The following is a 22,452-nucleotide window of genomic DNA, read 5'->3' as shown; positions in this document are numbered from 1 at the left end:
TTGCCAATTGAAAGACAGAGATCTTCATTGTTGGATAATAATAAATAAATCCAACAAAATGTTGTATACATGAGACACTCAAAACCAGGAGGTATAGATAGTCTGGAAATAAAAGAATAGACTCTATCAGGCAAAAGTGAACCAAAACAAAGTTAGAAAAGCAATCTTATCAGATCAAATACAATTTAAGATGAAAATGTGTCATATGGGGAGTTCCTGTCATGGAGCAGTGGAAACAAATCTGACTAGGAACCATGAGGTTGCGGGTTCGACCCCTGGCTTTACACAGTAGGTTAAGGATCTGGTGTTGCCATGAGCCATGGTGTAGGTCACAGACATGGCTCGGATCCTGCATTGCTGTGGCTGTGGTGTAAGCCAGCAGCTGTAGCTCCGATTCGACCCCTGGCCTGGAAACATCCATATGCCGTGGGTGTGGCCCTTAAAAATAAAAATGTGTCATATGGAACAAAGATAAAAGAAAAAGGAGCAATAAATAGAGCAAGACAACACAATAATCAAAAGTACATGTGCTTTAACAGTCTCAAAGTGTATCTACCAACAGCTGACAGAGAGATAAATAAATAAACAATTATGATTAGAGATTTTAACATTCCTTATTAAGAAACTGAAAGCACAAGTAAATAAGGAATCAACCTAGATATTGAAGAGTTGAATAAAATAATAAACTTAAGCATTATGCATATACATATTTATATATGCAGATCAAATAGATAATACCCAATATTTTATAATAAAACATGGAATATTTACAAAAATACACCACGAAAAACAAACCTCATTAAGTTCCAAATGTTCAATATCATATAAGTGATTTTTTGACCATAATGAAATTAAAAAGTTAATAATAGAATAGTAGCCCCAAATTCTAAATATATGAAATGGCACATTATTAAACTATCCTTGGGTTTAAAGTGAACCCATAAAGGAGATTAAGAAATATTTAGAGGAGTTCCCGTCGTGGCACAGTGGTTGACCAATCTGACTAGGAACCATGAGGTTGCAGGTTTGGTCCCTGGCCTTGCTCAGTGGGTTAAGGATCCGGCGTTGCCGTGAGCTGTGGTGTAGGTTGCAGACGCGGCTCGGATCTGGCGTTGCTGTGGCTCTGGCCTAGGCCGGTGGCTACAGCTCCAATTCAACCCCTAGCCTGGGAACCTCCATATGCCGCGGGAGCGGCCCAAGAAATAGCAACAACAACAACAACAACAAAAGACAAAAGACAAAAAAAAAAAAAAAAAAAAGAAAGAAACATTTAGAAAAAATGATGAAAATAGTAAATACCAAAATTTATGAGACATAGTTAATATTTAGATGAAAACTTTGAATACATTTATATGGATTCCAGAAATGCTAAAAAGCCAGAAGGTAAAGCATTTAACTCAAGAAAACAGTAAAAGAGTAAACAGAAGAAAATTTGGAGAATGTGAAAAGATGTAACATACAAAAGACAGAAATCAGTGAAATACAGATTTTTTTCAAATAATAAGGATGAATAAAACTAAAGCCGATCCTTTAAAAGATTAATTAGCTGGACAGATCTCCCTAACAAGACTAATGGGGGGGGAGAAGAAATACGTAAATAAAAATAGAACCAAGAAAACTTAAAATAATTACTTATATGACAGAGATTTGAAAATTAGTAAATTCCTAGATATAAATTCTAAAAGTGACTTAAGGAATTTAAAAAAAAATCTTGAAAAGACCAATAAATATTAATAAAACTGAAATTCCCCCAAAACTCTAAACACAGTTGTGACTCTCATGAAAATATCTTCCCTCGCCCCTAGAAAGTCTTAATGGCATTATCAACCCAGCAGGGGGCACAAGACCCTGGCTGGCCATTCACAAGGCCCTATTCTTCTGCATACTGTATCAGTCCAAGAATGGGCAATCCTATCCTTTGAGGGACTGATATGAACACTGAAAAAAAGTGAGTCTCTCTCCTTCCGATATCAAATAACAAGTTAGAACCAAATAACCTGGAGCTGCAGTGGCCACCTTTGTCCCCACCACAGAGAGACCAAAGAAGGAAACCATAAGAAAGCAGAGTTAAGAAAGAATTTACAAGGAGGAAAAAAAAAAAAAGAGCGAGAGACAGAGAGACAGAGATTTACTGACAAGATTTTGTCCCCTGGATCCAACCAGGCCTGAAGCATTCTCCACTCTTCAGAACTCTCCATCAGGGAAACCCAATAAATTTTTTTTTTTTAAAGTAGTTTGAGTTTGGTCTCTTGTCACCTGCAATCGAAAGAGAACTGATGAATGAAAATGTGAGGAAGAGAGAAGTTGCTAGACGTTGCACAGCAACACCAGATCCTTAACCCACTGAGCATAGGGCAGGGATCAAACCTGCCACCTCATGGTTCCTAGTTGGATTCGTTAACCACTGAACTACGACGGGAACTCTGAGGTTGCTACACTTTAGATGGCCTTAGATATGAATCTCAAGCTTAAGTTTCATGTGTCTCAGTTTCGTTTAAAGAAGAGTAATAATAATAATAGTATCCATTTAGCGTCATCGTGGAGATTAAATTATACCATGACTGTCTTTCCCACTAGACCATTGCTCCCTCCAAGGCAGGACTTTGCTGAACTCATTCCCAGCCCAAGCTCAGCGCCTGGTTCTTCACAAGTTATCAGCACCATCATGCTAATTCAGGGCACCTGTGACTTCTGTGCCAGGTGCCATGGGGCAACCACAAACATTGACGCAACTCCAGCCACATTTTGATATTAAAAACTAAAATGTCAGGGAATTGTATACAGAAGAAAGTTAAATCACAGTATTGCTGTGTTTACTCAAATTTCCTGGGAAAGCTTCCCATTGGTTAATGACTGGGGGGAGGGGACCACCAAATGGTGAAGGCCACTGGCCCCCCTCTAACCATTAACCAGCAGGGAAGCTGGCAAACAAGATTTAGCGGCAGCGGCCCCGCAGACTTACTGTACACATGATAGGATCCAGGGCAGCTGGACCAAGGCAGCAGTTACAGCCGGAACCCACTGCAGACCGTGAGTAACAGCTGACAACTCCCCATCCCTCCCGCTCCAGCCCAGCCTCCAAAACGAAACCATGACTGCATCTTGCTCATTTTTTTTTTTTTTTAAATGGGGCATCGAGCATTAGGGCAACCAGCAGGGATAGGAGCAACCCTGGGGAGGGTTTTCCAGAGTCTGTGGGTCACTCCCAGGCATTTTGATTTCTCCTGGGATCCTACCTTGTAGGGGTTGACACTGAACTAAGAGCCATTCCCATCCATCACGCGATGCTCCTGAGCCCAGCCAAACAGCCTGAGAGCTGGGGTGGATCAGCGCAACACAGCGCCCCTACTGGGGGGACACAGGTAGGGGATGGCAGTGCCCAGCTGGCGTAGCACAGACTGCTTCCTACAGAGTTGCATACACCTGGGGACCTGGGGCAAAGATCCCGCAGCTAGAATGGAACTACCAGCATTACAGCACATGGTATGAGATTTAAATGTGCCTAGGACTGTACCTGGCTTACAGGGGGCATTTGGAAAAACAGAGAACATAGCAGGTATTTCTTGAATGCGTGACTTCAGAAACGAGGGACGGGAGTTCCTGTTGCACCGCAGGAGAAACGAATCCGACTAGGAACCATGAGGTTGCGGGTTCGATCCCTGGCCTCGCCCAGTGGGTTAAGGATCTAGTGTTGCCATGAGCTGTGGTGTAGGTCGCAGATGCAGCTCAGATCTGGTGTTGCTGTGGCTGTGGCTACAGCTCTGATTCGACCCCTAGCCTGGGAACCTCCATATGCCATGGGTGTGGCCCTAAAAAGACAAAAAAAAAAACAAAAGAAAGAAAGAAACCAAGCAAGCACTGATGAGAGTTCTCTGGTAGCCTAGAAGGTAAGGATCTGGTTTTGTCACTGCTGCTGCTAGGGTCACTGCTGTGGCATGGGTTGGATCCCTGACCTGGGAACTCCTGCATGCCATGGACATGGCCAAAAAAAAAAAAGAGAGAGAGAGAGAGAGAAAGCACTGATAACGGCTGTGACTGATCATCACAACCTCGTGAGGCGGGTAGAGTTTTAATTCCCATCTTGGAAGATTAACGTGGGAGCGGATGAGGCACGAAATCTCGGAGACAGCAGGAAGAGAAGGGAAGGGAAAGGAGCTACTATTGGGGGCAAGCCCACCATTCCAGACTTTAAACTGCATGGGGTCCTTGCCTAGGAAGTGACCAAAGACAGGTGTGGAGGGACCAGGGCTGAAGCAAAGATTTCACTGCAATCTCCCAAGGGCAGCGTCAGAAAGGAGCACAGAGGGAGGACTTCCTAGAGGAGGTGACTCAAGACCTGCATGCCAAAGGACAAGAGGGAGCAAGCTAGGCATGGCAGGGAGGGGATGGGCCAGTGGAGTGGAGCCACATGGGGCAGGACTGGGACAGGTCCATCTTTGTCCCCAGCTCTCAGGCCAGAGCCAGCTCCGCAAACATTGGGGAATGGAATGACTTCCCTGGCCTGACCCGGGCAGAGAGATAAAAGTCTGGTGTGTGCTGCCAGGACACCATGAGACACGTAGCACTGCTGGGGCTGAGATTTCAAGGGACCAAGTTTGAGGCTGGGGGTGGGCCGTCACCAGGGACAGAGGCATGAGGCCCCCTGGGCTCCATGAGTGAAGATCAGCCCTGCCTGGGAGAAATGAGGTCCACTGAGAGCTTTTCAGCAGGAGAACAGCCCAGCCGCTTGATTTTGGAAAGATGCCCCTGGCTGCAAAGGGGAGAGAGAGGCTGGTGAGAGGTGGCAGGAGGCAAAGAGATCAAGTGGGGATGATGGGGAGAGATGCTGAGCCTTGAACTTGGGCTGGTTCCCAAGACTGGAGAAGACAAACATCAGCAATTTAGAAGGTAAAATGGGTCTGGCAAGGGGTGGGTATTGTTATCAACGCCATTTTATATCGAGGAAATAGGCAGAGTTTAAACACTGCATTCATGTCACCTAGGTCATAAATAGCAATGCTGAGATCCTAATGCAACTTGGTCTGCCACAAAACCCTGGAAAATGGAGCACTGTCTGTAAAGCCAGGCAGCTGGGGAGGAAGGGAGCAGGGCAGCTGGGCTGTTATCAAAGCCAAGAGGCAGGAGTTGTTTTTCCACCACGTGGAGGAAGACAAGTGGGGAGGGTTGGAGGAGGGCTCTGGAAGGTCGGGAGGATGTTTGCACCTGTCTCTTGTGAGGTTCTGGGTTGGGATCTGGCCAGGGAAAGGGCCTTGGGGGGTTCAGAGCAGACCAGTGGTTCACTGGTGCTCACACACTAACCAGCGGGACTGGTTTCACTGTGGATGCCCAGCCCCCTCCAGCATGGCTAGTCCCATAGGTGGAGTGGCACCGGGTACTTGCTTCTCCTAGAAGCATTTCTTCTTTATTGGGTTCCAAAAGCACAGGGTTTGGGACCATTGACCTGGGCTGCATTTTTTAAAATTGCTCCTTCCAAACATTTATAATGGTTTATAATTAATTTGTCCTTCATTCATTGATGGACATTTGGTTTGAGACCATTTTGGGGGCGATTGTGAATGACGCTGTCATGAACACTGGTGGCTATAAAGATCTGTTGGAGTCCCTGCTCCCGGTTCTTTTGTATTCATCCTCAGAAATGGAATTGCTGGATCAATTCTATGTTTAATGTATTAAGGAACTGTCCCCTGAACAGTCCCACCAGCAATGTAGACGTTTTCCAAATTTTCCACATCCATGTCAACACTGGTTTTCTGATTTTTTTTTGTGGTTTTTTTTTCATTTTTTGTAATAGCCATCCTAATAGGTATGAGTTGTATAGTTCACTGTGATTTTGATACGTCTCTAATGCTTACTGAGAATCTTTTCATGTGCTTACTAGCCATTTGTATACTTCATCCATATATTTCTTTAAAGAAATATATATTCAAGTCCTTTGCCCATTTTTTTTCAAGGACCACAGGTGCAGCATATTCAGATTCCCAGATTAGGGATCAAATTGGAGCTACAGCTTCCAGCCTATGCCACAGCCACAGCCAAGCCAGATCCAAGCCACGAGGATACTGTTTGGGCTCATTTCCACTGAGCCACAATGGGAACTCCGACTTTGCCCATTTTTTGAGTTGGATTGTTTTTTGGATTTTTGCACTTGAGTTTTAGGAGTTCTCTATAGAGGTTCTTTGTATATTCTGATAGTAAACTTTTATCAGAAGTGTGATTTGTAAATATTCTGTGTGTTGCCTTTTTACTCTATCATAGTAACCTTTGATGAACAGAGTCTTTCATTTTGGGGAAGTCCAATTTGTCTAATCTTTCCTCTGATGCCTGTGCCTTTAGTGTTAGGTCCAAGAAATAATTTGCCAAATCCAATGTCATCAGGCTTTTCTTCTATGTTTTCATCTGAGTTTTATTTAGCCCTAACATTTAGGCCCCTGATCCATTTTGAGTTAATTCTTATATATGCCACACAGTAAAGTTCAACTTCATTCTTTCGCATGTAGATATCCAGTCTCCCAGCGCCATTTCCCCATTGAAGGGTCTTGGCACCCTTGCCAAAAACCACTTGACCATGTATGCATGGGTTTATTTCTGGTCTCTCTATTCTGTTTCATGCCTTTATGCCAATACCACATTTTGATTATTGTAGCTTCATGGCAAATTTGGAAATCAGGAAATGTGAGACCTCCAGCTTTGTTCTTATATAGCTTTCACGTAAACTTACTGTTTGGCTATTTGAGGTCCCTTTAGATCCTGTAGGAATGTTAGCATGGATTTTTCTATTTCTGCAAATACGTCATGGGATTTTGATGAGAATTGCACTGAGGAGTTTCCATCATGTCTCAGGGGTAACAAACCTGACTAGTATCCATGAGGATGCAGGTTCGACCCCTAGCCTCACTCAGTGGGTTAAGGATCCAGCGTTGCCGTGAGCTGTGGTGTAGGTTGCAGATGCAGCTTGAATCTTAGACTGCTGTGGCTGTGGCATAAGCTGGCAGCTGCAGCTCCGATTAGACCCCTAGCCTGAGAACTTCCATGTGCCACCAGAGTGGCCCTGAAAAAAGAAAAAAAAAAAACTGTAGATTTATTTGGGTAGTTTTTACATCTTAAAAACATTAAATCCTACAGTCCATAAACACAGAATGTAAAAGTCTAGTGGTAAGGAACTCCCTTGGCTTTTGCTTATCTGGGAGTTTGTCTTAATTTCTGCCTCACTTTTAAAGAGCAGTTTTGCCCATACGGGGTTCTTGGTTGATAGTTTTTTCTTTCAGCACTTTGACTGTATCAACCGGGTGGATATTTAACCTTTCTGAGCTTCCATTTCTGCCTACCTAAAATGAGAATAATAATATCTACTTTATCATTGTTGAGGGGAAAGATCGGACACCTGGTAGGTAATTGCTAAATCTCAGCAGGTATAATTCATACTTTCAGATGAGGAAATTGAGGCCCAGGGTCCTGACTTGCCCCGGGTCACTCAGCCGACGTGCAGGAAGGAACTGGGGCTTGAGCGGAGTCTCGCGTAGGGTCTTGTGCCGACCACTCCACCACGCCTCCCCTCATCACCCAGTGAGCACTTCTGATTTTGCAGGGCCTGGCCGTCCCGGACAATGCTGCTCACCCTGTATGCCTGTCTCCTCTGGCTGTCGACCAGCGGGCTCTGGACCAGCCAGGCTAAGGACCCTGACAGTGACTTGAGCACAAGGAGCCGTCACCGGAACTTGGCTCCAAACAACGTGGACTTTGCCTTTGCCCTGTATAAGCACCTGGTGGCCTCAGCTCCTGGCAAGGACGTCTTCCTCTCCCCTGTGAGCATCTCCACAGCCTTGGCTATGCTGTCACTAGGTGCCAGTGGCTACACACGGGAGCAGCTTCTCCAAGGCCTAGGCTTCAACCTCACTGAGACCCCCGAAGCTGAGATCCATCAGGACTTCCAGCATCTCCACTCTCTCCTCAAGGGGTCAAACATCACCTCAGAAATGACCATGGGCAATGCCTTGTTCCTCGACCGCAGTCTGGAGCTTCTGGAGTCCTTCTCCACAGGCTCCAAGCACTACTACGGGTTGGAAGCCTTGGCTGCCGATTTCCAGGACTGGGCAGGAGCCAGCAGACAAATTAATGAGTATATCAAGAATAAGACACAAGGAAAAATTGTGGACTTGTTCTTGGAGCAGGATAGCTCAGCCATGCTCATCCTGATCAACTATATCTTCTTTAAAGGTACCACTCACCCACCCCATCCCGACAAGGCCTCATCTACTATTGCCAAGGATACTAAGAGCCATCAAAACCCAGGGCAGACTCTCGGGCAAAGCCTTCGAGCCTACAAATCACATGCACGTCTGAGTCTCCATATTTGCCAATGATCCTATGAGCAAAGTGGAATTTATATCATCCTTACTGAGGATCAAAATGATACCCGGGAGTTCCCATTGTGGCTCAGGGGTTAACAAACCCGACTAGCATCCATGAGGACACAGGTTCAATCCCTGGCCTCACTCAGTGGGTGAAGGATCCGGCATTGCCATGAGCTGTGGTGTAGGTTGCAGACACGGCTCAGATCCCACATTGCTGTGGCTGTGGTGTAGATTGGCAGCTGTAGCTCCGATTCGACCCCTAGCCTGGGAACCTCCATGTGCTGCAGGTGCAGCCCTAAAAAGACAAAAAAAAAAAAAAAAAAAAAAGACACCCAGAAGAGCAAGTTGCCCAAGCTTTTGCAGGTTGGTTCAAGGCCCAAACATGTGACCATGAACAGTCTGACTCGCTCATGGTCCACAAATATTGGTCAAGTCCTGCCTGTGAGTCAGGCACTTGGCTAGGGGATAGAAAGACAGCCTAGAACCAGACAGACACTACCCCAGCCTTAGGAACTTCCTGACAGACCCTAAGTCCTGAGCCAGCTCCAACCAAGACCCCTCTCAGCCAAACCCCAGCCCCTCCTCACCAATTTGGAGCAGGGTTTTCAAAAATCACTGTTCATAAAAATCGCCATGGAGACAGATACCAGATTCCAGATTCCAGAGCTCATGTCAGACCTACAAGAGCAAAATTGCCACAAGATTGTTCTAGAATTTGTATTTTAATAGGCCCCGTCCCCCAATTGCATTTCTGAGCAGGCAACCGGGGGTTATATTATCCAGGAGAATAAAACCTGCACTTCTTAGTCTATAGCAGTGGTTCTCCACCCAGGGCGATGCCCAGCCCCCATCCACCCTCAGGGGCACTTGTCAATACCTGCAGACATCATGGGTGTTGCAACGGGGGGTGGGGTGGATGTGCCACTAGCATCTAGTGGGTAGAGCCCAGGAAGATGCCGAACATCCTACGATGCACAGAACAGCCCCCCAACGTGCTATCTGCCCCCAAATGGCTAGAGTTCCAATGTTGAGAGACCCTGGCCTAGAATCACCTGCTTCTTCTGTCTTCCAGACTCATATCCCAATGTTTGCCTCATACAAGTTCCCAATACACAGTACACAGGCACATACACAGAATGTCTGACCACACCAAATTCCGCATGTGTCTTTGAGTCTGTCCCCATGAAAGCCTGTGTTGGTTCCCTATTGCTGCTGTAACAAATTACCACAAACCTGGGGGCTTATAACAGCGCAGATTTATTATCCTAGAGTCCTGGAGGTCAGCGCCCAAAATGGGTCACTCTGGGTTAAGGTCAAGGTGATGCCAGGGTGGGCTCCTCTTGAAGGCTCTAGGGGAGAACCTGTGCCCTGCCTTCTCCAGCCTATAAAAGTGGCCGGTATGCCTTGGCTTAAGGCCCCCTTCCCTCTTCAGGGTTTGTAATCACATCATTCTGACCTCTGGTTCCATCATCACATCTCCTTTCTGACTCAGCCTCTTGCTGTCCTCTCCCACTTTTACGGCCCTTATGACTACATGGAGCCCACCTGGATAATCCAGACTAATCTTACCTCAAAGTCAGTTCTTAGCAACCTTAATTTCCTCTCGCCATGTAACATAACATATTCACAGGTTCCAAGGATTAGGACAGATATCATTGGGGGGCGCATCCTGCTTGACACAAGGCCCACGCCCATTATGTCCCCTGAGCCCTCCTTCAACTTGTCTGATTGCCTAAACCTTCTTCCTGCCCTTCACATCTTGGCTCAAAAGTCACCACCTCTCTGAAGCCTGCCCTGGTTTCCTCAGGCACATCTTTGTCTCTCATATGCATCCTCTGCAGTTTCCCCATGCCCCATTTTAACAGTCATCTCGTTAGGATGTGTAACTCTGGGCCCAAGTGGTTTAGTTTCAATCAAGCAGTCATAGTCAAAGAAGGGCAGGTGAAACCAAAAAAGATAATGTCTAATGTATCTCTCAATGACATTAAAGAGTATCCAAACCCTATAGCCCAACAAAGACTCCTCTTCATATGCCCATTTCTCTCCTCCCCAGCTCTCACTCCAGGCCTCCCCTTAGCCGCTGACCCCCCTCCCTCCCCCAGCTCTTTATTACCTGGACAGACTTAGCATCTTGGGGAGCCCCCCTCCAGCTGCCACTTGGTCTTTCTCTGCCTGTTCTCGGCACAACTCTGGGAACCCACCTGTCAGCTGCTTCCCTTCTTGGAGGGTGGCGAGGGTAAGAGACTGACCAGGCAAGGGCAGCATACTTTTTTTTCCTCCAGCTTTACTGAAATATAATTGACTTATAACATCGTGTAAGAGGTTTGGCAGGGTGGCCATGCCCACAGCATGTGGAAGTTCCCAGGCCAGGGATCGAACCCACGCCACAGAAGGACTCAAACCACTGCAGTGACAACGCCGGATCCTTAACCTGTTGAGCCACCCAGGGACTCCAGCATTGTGTACCTTTAAGACCTACCACGTGATGATTTGCTCCGTGTATAGATTGCGAGGTGAGTACCAAAATCACAGCCGTCACTCACATCACTCAGCTGTGTGTGTGTGTTGAGAATTTTTAATATCTGCTCTCTTAGCAACTTTTAAGTATTTAATACATGGAGTTCCCTGGTGGGTTAAGGATCCAGTGTTGTCACTGCTGTGGCATGGGTTCGTTCCCTGACCTGGGAACATCTGCATACCACTGGCACAGCCAAAAAATTTTTTAATTACAAAAATAAGTATATAATACGGAGTTATTAACTGTAGTTGCCTGACTGTGCATGAGATTCCCTGGAACCTATTCCTCTTAGAACTGGAAATTCATCCCCTGACCAGCTTCACCCATTTCTCCCAACCTCCTGCTTCGCCATTAGCGTCTCTGTTTCTATAAGTTCTCTATTTTTAGATGCCATATATATGTGAGAGAATACAGTGGTTTTTTTCTGTCTTATTTCATTTAGCATCATGCCCTGAAGTTTCATCCATGTTGTCACAAACGGCAGGATTTCCTTCTTTTTATGGCTAAACAATGTTCCAAATATATTTTTTTCACCTGTTATTTTATTTTTTCTTTTAGATTTCGAATGGTTTTTATTTTTCCCATTATAGTGGTTTACAGTGTTCTGTCAATTTCTGCTGTACGGAAAAGTGACCCGGTCACACAGATGTACATGTTCTTTTCCTCACATTATCGTCTATCGTGTTCCATCATATGTGGCTAGATGTGGTTCCCCATGCTATACAGCAGGACCTCATTGCTTAGCTGCTCCAAAGGCAATAGTTTGCATCTATTAACCCCAGACTCCCAGTCCATCCCTCCCCCTCCCCCAAATATATATACACCACTTTGCTTTATCCATTCATCCATCGGATTGGAAGGTTGTTTCCGTATCTTGGCTTTGTGAATAATGCTGCAATGAACATGGGTGTGCAGGTGTTCAGGACAGTGGGTTCATTTCCTTCTGATGTATACCTAGAACTGGAATTGCTGGATCATGCGGTAGTTCTGTTTTCAATTCTTTGAGGAACCCCCATACTGTTTTCCATAGTGGCTGCACCAATTTACATTCCAACCAACAGCGCACAGGTGTGCCCTTTTCTCCACGTCCTCGCCAGCATTTGTTTTCTCTTTTCTTTTTGTTAAAAGCCATTCTATCCAATGTGTAGTGAGATCTCATTGTGGTTTTGATTTGCATTTCCCTGGGAATTAGTAATGTTGAGCAGCTTTTCTTACACTTGTGGGCCATGTGTATATCTTCTTTGGAAAAAAAAAATCCATTCAAATCCTCTGCCAATTTTTTAATTTGATTATTTGGGGTTTATTTTGCTATTAAGTTTTATGAGTTCCTTATATATTTTTGGATATTTCCCCCTTATCCAGTATATGTTTTGCAAGTATTTTCCTCCATTCTGTAGGTTGCCTTTTTATTTTATTGACTGTATCCTTTGCTGTGCAAAAGCAGTTTATTTTACTATGATCCCACAGATTTATTTTTCCCTCTGTTGCTTGTGCTATTGGTGTCATATCCAAAAAAAATCTTAACTAAGACTAATGTCGAAGAACTTCTTTTTCCCAACATTTTCTTCTAGGAGTTTTATGGTTTAGGGCTTCTGTTTAAGTGTTTCATGTACTTCAAGTTAATTTTTGTGAATGATGTAAAGTAGGCATCCAGTTTTATTCTCTTGCATGTGAATATCCAATTTTCTCAGCACTATTTCTTAAAGAGACTACCTTTCCTCCTTGAGTATTCTTGGTTCCCTTATCTGGTATTAGTTGACTATATATACTTTCTATAAAGTATTTCTACACTTTCAATTCTGTTTCATTGGTCAATATGTCTGTTCTTATGCTTGTGCCATACTGTTTTATTACTATAGCTTTATAATATAGTTTGAAACCAGGAAGTGTGATGTCTCCAGCTTTGTTCTTCTTTGTCAAGACGGCTTTGGCTAATCAAGATCTTTTGTGGTTCCATACAAAAGGCAGTGTTCTTTACATCTGACCATGGGAAGGCCAAGGAATTTGGGAATGTTTGCCCAGAAATGTTTCTGGATGCTTCCATGAACTTTTCAGGCCCTCTCTCCCACTAGTCTATGCACTCTTACACACAGCATCCTCATCTCTTTGGGGGCCCCAGTGCCTTTGCATGGCCCTGGGCACATGGATGAAACTCAACAGTGGTTGCCTAGAGGTTCTGACAACACAGACTAGGGAGCAAAGCACAGTAAAGCCAGGTAAAGGGAGGGCCCTCCTGATCCTGAGAGGAGACTGAGAGGGGGCTGGTGGGACAGGTGCTGGCAGGGTGCCATTTGGCACAAGGCTTTGCTCTCGGTTTCTTGGTGTTCTCAGGACCACAGAGGGGCTGAGTTTATGGGAAATAAGTGTTCCTGGCAATGAAACCAGAGAGGGTTTATACATTTAAATGCAGGAGCAGACATTGGCAGGAATGTGGCTGCCTGGTTGTACACAGATTTTCTGTGATACAGCCAAGCTAATTACCAAGCCCCTGTTTAAGCTGGAAGGTGCTCTGCTATGCTTCCAGCAAGCCGGAATGATAAACAGAAATGAAGAGTGGTGTGGCTCCCACCACTAAACCTAAGGACATGTACACTGTCCCCGGCACGTTCCTTACTTGGTGGACTACTGTGTTAACAGCTCTTTTTTTCGGCTGTGCCCACAGCATGTGCAAACTCCCCAGGCCGGGAATTAAACCCGCATCACAGCAGTGACCCAAGCCACAGCAGCGACAACGTTGGATCCTTAACCTGCTGAGCCACAAGGGAATGCCAACAGCTCTTTTTTGAAGAACACTAAAAATATTATTAAAAGATTTTCCAGGGACTCACACTTGCTCTCTCCAATTTCCCTTCTCAAATTCTTAAGTTTCTCTACCATGAGTTCTCCTGACCCAAGACTTTTCAAGAAAAAAATTTATTGGCGTTCCCACTGTGGCACAGTGGGTTAAGAATCTGACTGCAGATGCTTGGGTCTCTGTGGAGACGCAGGATTGATCCCCAGCCTGGCACAGTCAGTTAAAGAATCCAGCGTTGCTGCAGCTGTGACATAGGTCACAGGTGCAGCTCAGATTCAGTCTCTGGACCAGAAATTTCCACATGCTACAGGTGCAGCCATAAAGTAAAAAATTTTTTTTCAAATCCCTTAAAGTAGAGGTTAGATCTTATTCTCTATTTGTTTTCTGCCAGACTGGATATATGTTATACTTGCTTCTAGAAAAGAAATTTTCAGTAAAAAGCACACCACAAACTTTTAGGGATGAAATACCTAGCACTGAAAAGTATTTTCTGCCCATTTTTTGGCTGTGAGTTAGATGAGTTAGCCACAAAACACCACCCCTTCGATTCTGGGGACCCCCTCCCCGACTTCCTCTGGAGGATGGTTTGAGAACTGGCAAACTATCTCACCTGCTGCAGGACAGCCTCAGCCGTTAGGGATGAAGCAGGCATTGCCCCTGGGTCTCTAGGCGCCACATCCACAGCTCTTTTCCTTGGATCCCCTGGCCTCTTCCAGGAGTTGAGGCTTAGAAGCAAATATTTTGGCCTCATGGTCCAGAGATTCCCACAGGCAAAGGGATAGGGAAGGGTCCCTGCTCTGGCCACCTTTAGGCAGCTTCCATTGGGAAACAGTGCCCACACAAGCGCTTCTAGGCTGGAGGTCAAGGGCAGCCAGGATACTTGGCACCCACTGGACTCAGAGTTGTCACTCCTCTCCAGATCTGGAGAGACTTAACCTGGAGCAGAAGAGGCCCTGGGGAGACTCAAGCTCTGTCTTTAAATACGCCAAGTCTGTCACCTGCAAGAGGACTTAGAGTTGCTTGGAATAAACTCAAGGGCCGAAGAGGCTAAGCAGGCAGGTGTTACCATCAGGCAGGCTTTGGAGGCATCAAAGGAGCAGCGTTCTTGCCATCAGCATGACCCGTAGTGGAAAGTCCCACCTGCTAAGGTAGTGAGTTCCCCATTCCCGGAGGAACAAAGTTGCATGACGACATGGAACAATGAGGGAAGGGGATTCAAGTCCAGCTCGGGGTGGGCATCTGTGACTTTGAAGCAGTTGCCTCACCCTGACTGTGCCTCTAGGAACCAGACTGTGCCCTTCAGGACCAGTCCGGAGGCGAGATACCTCCTGAAGGAAAGTGGGTACACTTGACTGGGTGGCCAGGCTCCCTGCTGGGTTTGGGAGTCTGTGGCCAGGACATCAGGGGATGGGGACGGAATGGATGGTGGGTGCCCCCCCCCCCCCCCCCCGGGGACCTTGAATTCGATGACTGAGACCCAACACCACTTCCAGAGCCTCCAATTCAGGATTCACCCCAGGGCGGGGCTTCAAGGCAAAATCAGGTTTGCTGAACCCGACCCCCAAATCCTCTGCATCCTGGTGAGCTCTCTCTGCTTTCGTTTTTAGCGATCAGTCTCAGAAATGGCACTCCCTTGTGGCACAGTGGGCTGCTGTGGCGAGAGTTCAGTCCCTTGACCTGGGAACGTCCACCTGCCACGGATGTGGCAAAAAATCCATAGAAATGGTGCTAATCTTCAACCCCTTCTCAAGGGTGGCAAACAGAACAGGTCCTAAAGCTCTGGGAATTTCATATCTTAGCAGAAAATTCCAGCACCTCAGTGGGGGACGCTCCGGGGCAAGGGAGGATATTTGCTGAGCCATCACCCCTGGCTCTGCTGTCACTCGAGCGCTCATGGGCCTGTCTCCTGCCCTCCCTTTCCTGCCTCTTCCCAGGCACATGGACACACTCCTTCCCCCCAGAAAGCACCAGGGAAGAGAACTTCTATGTGAACGAGACGGCCACGGTCAAGGTGCCCATGATGTTCCAGTCGCGCGCCATGAAGTACTTGAATGACTCCTTGCTCCCCTGCCAGCTGGTGCAGCTGGAATACACGGGCAATGAGACGGCCTTCTTCGTCCTCCCGGTCAAGGGGGAGATGGACACGGTCATTGCCGGGCTGAGCCGGGACACCATTCAGAGGTGGTCGAAGTCCCTGATCCCCAGGTAAGCTCTCCAGCAGCCCGTGGTGATTTCTGCAGTGGATGCGTACTTGGAAAGCAGGGCGAGTAGGAAAGGGGTGCACCTGGCCGCCCTTCTCCCCCCAGACACGCCCTCGGGGGCTCATTGTCTTCCTGTCTGCTGGGTTCTCTGACCTAAAGGTCACTTATGTACCCACCTGTCAACTGACACCAAGAAACTCTGGGGCACAAAGGGAGGTCCTCCTTCCTGGGAAGTTAGTAGTGGCCGTCTATATTATCACATTTTCATCGTCTTCTCTCCCTCTTTTTTTTTTTTTTAATGCTTTTTAGGGCCGCACCTGTGGCATAATGAAGTTCCCAGGCTAGGGGTCTCATTGGAGCTACAGCTGCCAGGCTACACCACAGCCACAGCAACACAGGATCTGATCTGTATCTGTTACTTACAGCACAGCTCACAGCAATGCCAGATCCTTAACCCAGTGAGCAAGGGCAGGGATCAAACCTGCGTCCTCATGGATGCTAGTCAGATTCGTTTCCACTGCGCCACGATGGGAACGCCCACATTTTCATTGTTTCCTTACACTAAGCTCAGCAACACCCAGCTCTCACTGACACATGGATCATCTTGCTCACGATTCACCTTAGACCAAGCACCATAAAGATTCCTGGGAGACCCTTAAAAATTGTAATGAATTGATCGCCAGGAGTTCCCCAATCACTAGGAGTTCAGCAGGTCAAGGGTCTGATGTTATCATTGCTGCGGCTCAGGTCACTGCTGTGGTGTAGGTTGAGTCTCTGGCCCAGGAACATCTGCATGCTACAGGTACAGCCAAAAAAAAAAAAAAAAAAATTCAGTCTGAAACATCTGGATCAGAAACACCTAATTGGACATCCTGGCAGAGAGGTCAGGGATGCAGCTGGATCTGGTGTGCACGGCCAGGTCCAGGCTGGGGAGGCAGGAGCACAAAAATGGAACTTGAGCTGAGATAACCCTCCACATCTCCACATTTGGCTGCAGGCATGGCCGAAAAAAAAGAAAGAAAGAAAGAAAAAGGGGAAAGAAAATGATGACTACATCCACCTTAGAACCAACTCAAAAGCCTGCGAAGTCACTTGGTGATCTAACCCTGCCTTAGTCACTCGGTCAGTCAGTAAGTAAGAAAGTAAGGACAGAAGTCGGTAATGAGCTCATTTTCCCTCGGGAAACCCTGAGCTAGAAGACAGTCAGAATTACAGTTCTGCTTGTGAGCAGCCCGGATGCTCACCTTGGAGGAGGGAGCAGGTGTTCTTGAGAAGATGCTCCTCCCTCAGGAGACTGGAGCTCGGTCTGTGCACGAGCTGACTGACAAGGGAGGTGGGGTGGGCGGGTGATGGGAACTCAAAGGGAAGAGGGTGTGCAGGAAAGGAGCCGGCGCTTGGATCCAGAGGAGCTCCATTAGGCTCGGGGACCAGGCGCCATTTCATTCATTCATTCATTCATTCAGTATCCATACATGGAAGCAACTATGTACCTCGCTCTAGGATAGGCCCAAGGGATGCGCTCTAGAGCAAAAAACAGATTCTGGTGGAATTAACAGTGGTCCAGTGACCCAAGAGCAAGAGAGGGAAGGAGAGGCATAAATGCGTAAAGTTGCGGGGAAGGTGGGACACGGAACTCTGCCCCAGGGGACTGGGGAAGAGGCTGCAGAGCAGATGGCTTTCACTTTGAACTGAGTGTTAAGCCTTCGTAGGAGTTCACCTGGGGGAAGTGGCTGGAGAGAGGGCACAGGAGGGGCAACGGCTGAGGAGGTGGGGCCAGCCTCCACCCCCACCCAGCAAAGGATGAGATGAATCCCTGTTGGATGGGAACTTGGTAAGCCAAGAATTCTGAAGGCAGGAAAATCTGGAAAGAAGCCCCTCTACTTTATTATATAGGTAGGTTTTTGTTGTCTATGGTTGCAAGTTAGTTTTTTTTTTTTTTTATTTTATGGCCACACCTGCAGCATATGGAAGTCCCAGGACAGGGGGCGAATCGAAGCTGCAGCTGCTGGCCTAAACCACAGCCACAGCAACACCAGATCTGAGCCACATCCGTAACCTATGCTGCAGCTCGTGGCAATGCCAGATCCTTAACCCAATGAGCAAGGCCAGGAATGGAACCCGAATCCTCGTGAATACTAATCGGGTTCTTTTTTTTTTTTTTTTTTGCCATTTCTTGGGCTGCTCCCGTGGCATATGGGAGGTTTCCAGGCTAGGGGTCCAATCAGAGCTGTAGCTGCCAGCCTATGCCAGAGCCATAGCAACGCGGGATCCGAGCCCCGTCTGCAACCTACACCACAGCTCACAGCAACACCGGATCCTTAACCCACTGAGCAAGGCCAGGGATCGAACCTGCAACCTCATGGTTCCTAGTCGGATTTGTTAACCACTGCACCAAAACGGGAACTCCCTAATCGGGTTCTTAACCCGCTGAGCCACCAGGCCTGGAACCTCAGCAGCCTAGTTGAAAACCAGGAATCCTAACCACCAGACGAGCTAGAGGTCGAAAGCAGAATTGCCCTGATTCTTGCCCCAAGCTGAAGGCAAGAATATTTCAAGGAGGCAAAGACTGTGAAAACAGGTACAAAGTTTGTTATCGTAGTCACAGTACAACATGTGGGAGAGCACACGGAGAAGTGGTTTATTATTTAAGTCAGAAGCAAAGTAATACACACCCTAAAGAGGAGTGTGGGTGTGGATGGCCCCGAGTGACAAGTGTGCCAGAGAGGTGATCTGAATCACGTATGTGGGACAGTTCTTCTGGTCTTTGTTTACCTGTAGCCAAATATCTTACTTTATTTCTCACATCTGACTGCACACAGGACCCTCCCCAATATGCATGCACATCTTTTGGCAAAGATGGATTCCAGAGCGAAGGGTGCTGGGACAGTATCAGGACTTATGGCCCGACACCCCCGCTCCCTTTCTAACCCCTATGAGTCTTCCTGCGCATGTGTGATTGGGGAGCTCTCCTTGACCCAGGAGGGATTGAAGTGGTCACCTTATCTTTTGACTCCAGCAGAGCTCCGCTCCTGCCATGAATTTCCTCTTTGAAGTATCAAAGGGAAACAAGTTCCAATTGACTTGGCCTAGCAAGACCCAGCTGTTCTCAGCCCAGGGGCACGTCTGCCTCCTACCCCAGTGGGATGCTTAACCCACTGCGCCACTGTGAACTCCTTGGGTTATTTTTATTTTAAAGTCCCCACTTAGAGAGCTGCTGAGTCTGGTGTTTCTGGAGAGGTTAATCCAGTTCCCCAAGTGGATCTGGGAGTGCCTGCCGGGAAGAAAGGTGTGGTCAGCTGAGATCCTCTAGAGCTACGGGGTGGGGGGCACAGAAGCCCTCCCTAGAGTCCTTGAACCAACCATACCCGCCTTGAGTGTGTGGGGAGAGTCTGTGTAGGGATCCATTTGCCCCCTCCCATGCCCCCCTCAACCCCACCTCTAGAAGGGGGCCTGCAATTCAGGTACAGTGCCACCAGGTGGTGCTACTGCGCCATGGCTCAAACGTTGAACCCTAGCGTGTTGAAAATGAGATGAAGGACAACCTTTGTCTTTACTCCAAAAATGATCTCCTCACTAAAATATCTAACCAGCATTAACCTATAGCATGTGCCATATTCTGGTCTGGAGGGAGCACAGGGGAAACGGGAGTCTGGCTGCCAGGCCCAGCCCTGGGAGATCTAACCCCATCTGCTTACTCCGAGCAGCCAGGTGGACCTGTACGTCCCAAAGGTCTCCATCTCTGGAGCCTATGACCTCGGGAGCATCCTGGGGGACATGGGCATTGTGGACTTGCTCAGCCACCCAACACACTTCTCAGGCATCACCCAGAATGCCCTGCCGAAGATGTCCAAGGTAGGTGTCTCTAGAACTCATCGCACCGCCCTCCCCAACTCACAATACAAATAACAATAAGCAATGGGGAGCCCGTTCGTGAATAGGCTTCTAGGCCCCAGGCCGAGAACCCCAGGTCTTGTCCCAGCCCCTGGCTTTACAACGGGTGAAAAGGAGGCCCAGCAAGCAGGTGATATCCTCCCAGGTCACGCGGGATGCTGGTGACAAGGGAGCACTTCAAAGCCCAGGGGTCCACTCATTCTGCCAGGCCACTCCAAGGGGGTGTTTGAAAGACAGTGTCATCACAGCAGGGCTGTGATCCACCCCCCACCCCTACAAGAACGAAACATCTAAATGAGATCACGCTGAATTGTCCACCCAGTGACATCATCATCAGCCTTCAGCTTTACTTTCTGGGATTCCTCATTCATTTAGAAAACACTTCTTGAACACCTACTATGTGCCCCAAACCTATGTGCCAGACCCTGGCTATGCCTTGGTTACTCAGACATGGCCCTGCCCTCCAGGATCTTACGGTCCTGTGGGTGACAAGAGAAGGAACAGGGGAAAGCTGTAGTGGCAGCAGCCCCCTCCCTCAAGCCCACAGACTTTGACCATGGTGATGCCCAGCACACAGTATGTCCTCATTAAAATGCCAGGTGGGTCAACCAGCGGCCTCCTTACAAGGTGGGTGTTACCCCAGTTTCTCAGAGCAGGAATCTCTGACTCCAGGGGCGGGGGGAAATAACTCATCAAGGCCACAGAGGTAGTAAATAGCCTGACATTTGACCTGGGGGGTCTATTTGACCCAAAACCTTATAGTCCCAAGACACGATGCAGAGATTCCCAGCCTGGCTCAGCTTCTCTCCAGCTGCAGGTACACATTTACAGCGTGGGAAGAGCTGCTCCATCAATGAGAGGCCGGCCCCATAGAGTGTTGTTATTTAATTAGCCAGTTCTGTTGGAGGCTTTTGATAGCAGCTACTCAAGCGTTTTGCTGATTTCAGAATTCCTTCTGATTTTGATCACAACAAAGGATATTTCCTGCAGAGTTGGCACAAGCACTGCACACAAACAGACCCCTCGTGTTTACGGGCCGAGGGGAGAGGGCGCGAGGTCCCAGGGCCTCAGCGACAGCACCCGAAGTGGATGCTGAAGTCCATCGGCCGCCCCAAGACCCTTGATCTCCAGGGCTGGGCTCCCCCCACCCGCTTTCTAGGGAGGAAGTCTAGATGTGGCCGGGGCTCCAGTCCTGGGGCTGCCACGTGGGTGAAACCCCGCAAGTGACCTCCTCTGAGCCTCCGCTTCGCCGTCCAGAAATCTCAGGGCGGGAGGGGTCTGAGCCATGAGGCTTGGAAGGCTCTGCACCCGCACCCACACACCAGTGGGCGCTCCTCCGCTGATGGGTCGCTGATGAGGCTCGTTGGTCGGTCCCCGCAGGTGGTCCACAAGGCGGTTCTGCAATTTGACGAGAAGGGCATGGAGGCAGCTGCCCCCACTACGCGTGGACGCAGCCTGCACGCGGCGCCCAAGCCTGTCACTGTCCACTTCAACCGGCCCTTCATCGTCATGGTTTTCGACCACTTCACGTGGAGCAGCCTTTTCCTGGGCAAGATTGTGAATCTGACCTAAGAGGAGGCGCCTTAGGAACCACAGCTCATCGGACTCTGGCATCAGGGACCCCAAAGAAATGTTCTGGGTGGTGGGTCGTTTCCCCCAGTCTCTCCCAGGTTCTCCTGCTGGAATAAATGTCATTGCGACTGATGCCAAGTGTGGTGGAAGGGGAAGGTGGGACAACTGATAAAATTAGAATAATATCAATATAATCTCAATATAATACTGTACCAATGTAATTTACTGGGTTCGATCGTTGTCCTAGGGTTATGTGATATGAGGAAGCACCACGAAAGGCATACGGACACACTATTATATTTGTAAGTTTGCAATTACGTCTAAGAAAAAAACATTAAAAAGAAGAAATCACGCACGGTAAAACACAACAGGAAGACGTCTTTAAAGGGCTGGGGGAAATGTCATCATATCTTCCAAAAAGAAAAAAAAACCTTCAAAAATGAAGGCGAAATAAAGATTTTTTTCAGAACAACAAGAGCTGAAGAAGCTTGTCACCTTCGCTAAAGATTTTTTTAAAGGAGAAACAAGATGATTCTAGATGGAAACTTGGAGCTACCCAAAACAGTGAAAACGCTGCAAAGAGTAAATACGTGGATAAATATAAAACATTTTAAAGTATATTTAAACTATAATTAACTGTTTAAAGCAAAATAGGGTATTGCCTGGTTTGAGATGCAGATGGAGGAATTGCCATCAGAGTCAGGACTGTAGGAGTGCAGGGGGTCGTGGGAATCCTCTCTCTCCAACCTTGGCTTTTCCAGAACCACCACCATCTCCAAGCAGGAGGATGCCAATCAGTAAGCGTCTCACATGGGATCACGCTTTGGAGGAGCAAATATTTGCCGCAGGCTTGCAGCTGCAAAGCCTAAACTTCCATCTTTGCCCTGAATGGAGGACTTACCCAGGCACCCGGGGGCCACTCACTGGTTGGAGGCAGGGGATCAAAGCGGGGTCTGCACAGTGGCTGCCTCGTGGGGGATGGGGACAGAAGACTTTCTTGACCTAGGGACGGTTCCAAGGCAGATGGAAATCTAGGCAGTGCCTATCCCTCACTCTGAGACAGAGAGGCCGGACTGGGGGGCGGGGGGGGGTGCTGTTGTAGACACAGGGGCTTCCTCCGCAGGG

General features: G+C 47.8%; 1 protein-coding gene across 3 annotated transcripts; it reads left to right on the top strand.

Moving 5' to 3' along the window:
- Positions 2,961 to 21,945, top strand: SERPINA6 (serpin family A member 6). Of its 3 annotated transcripts, none has more exon segments than NM_213812.1 (5): positions 2,961 to 3,030; positions 7,586 to 8,214; positions 15,598 to 15,868; positions 19,569 to 19,716; positions 21,136 to 21,578. In NM_213812.1, coding segments are annotated over 4 exon segments (1,221 nt in total). In that variant the 5' UTR covers positions 2,961 to 3,030; positions 7,586 to 7,604; the 3' UTR covers positions 21,328 to 21,578.

Source organism: Sus scrofa, chromosome 7 (genome assembly GCF_000003025.6).
Source record: "Sus scrofa isolate TJ Tabasco breed Duroc chromosome 7, Sscrofa11.1, whole genome shotgun sequence".
In the NCBI taxonomy this organism is placed as follows: domain Eukaryota; kingdom Metazoa; phylum Chordata; class Mammalia; order Artiodactyla; family Suidae; genus Sus; species Sus scrofa.
Note: the sequence above shows the minus strand (reverse complement) of the source record. Positions and strands in the feature narration are given on the sequence as shown.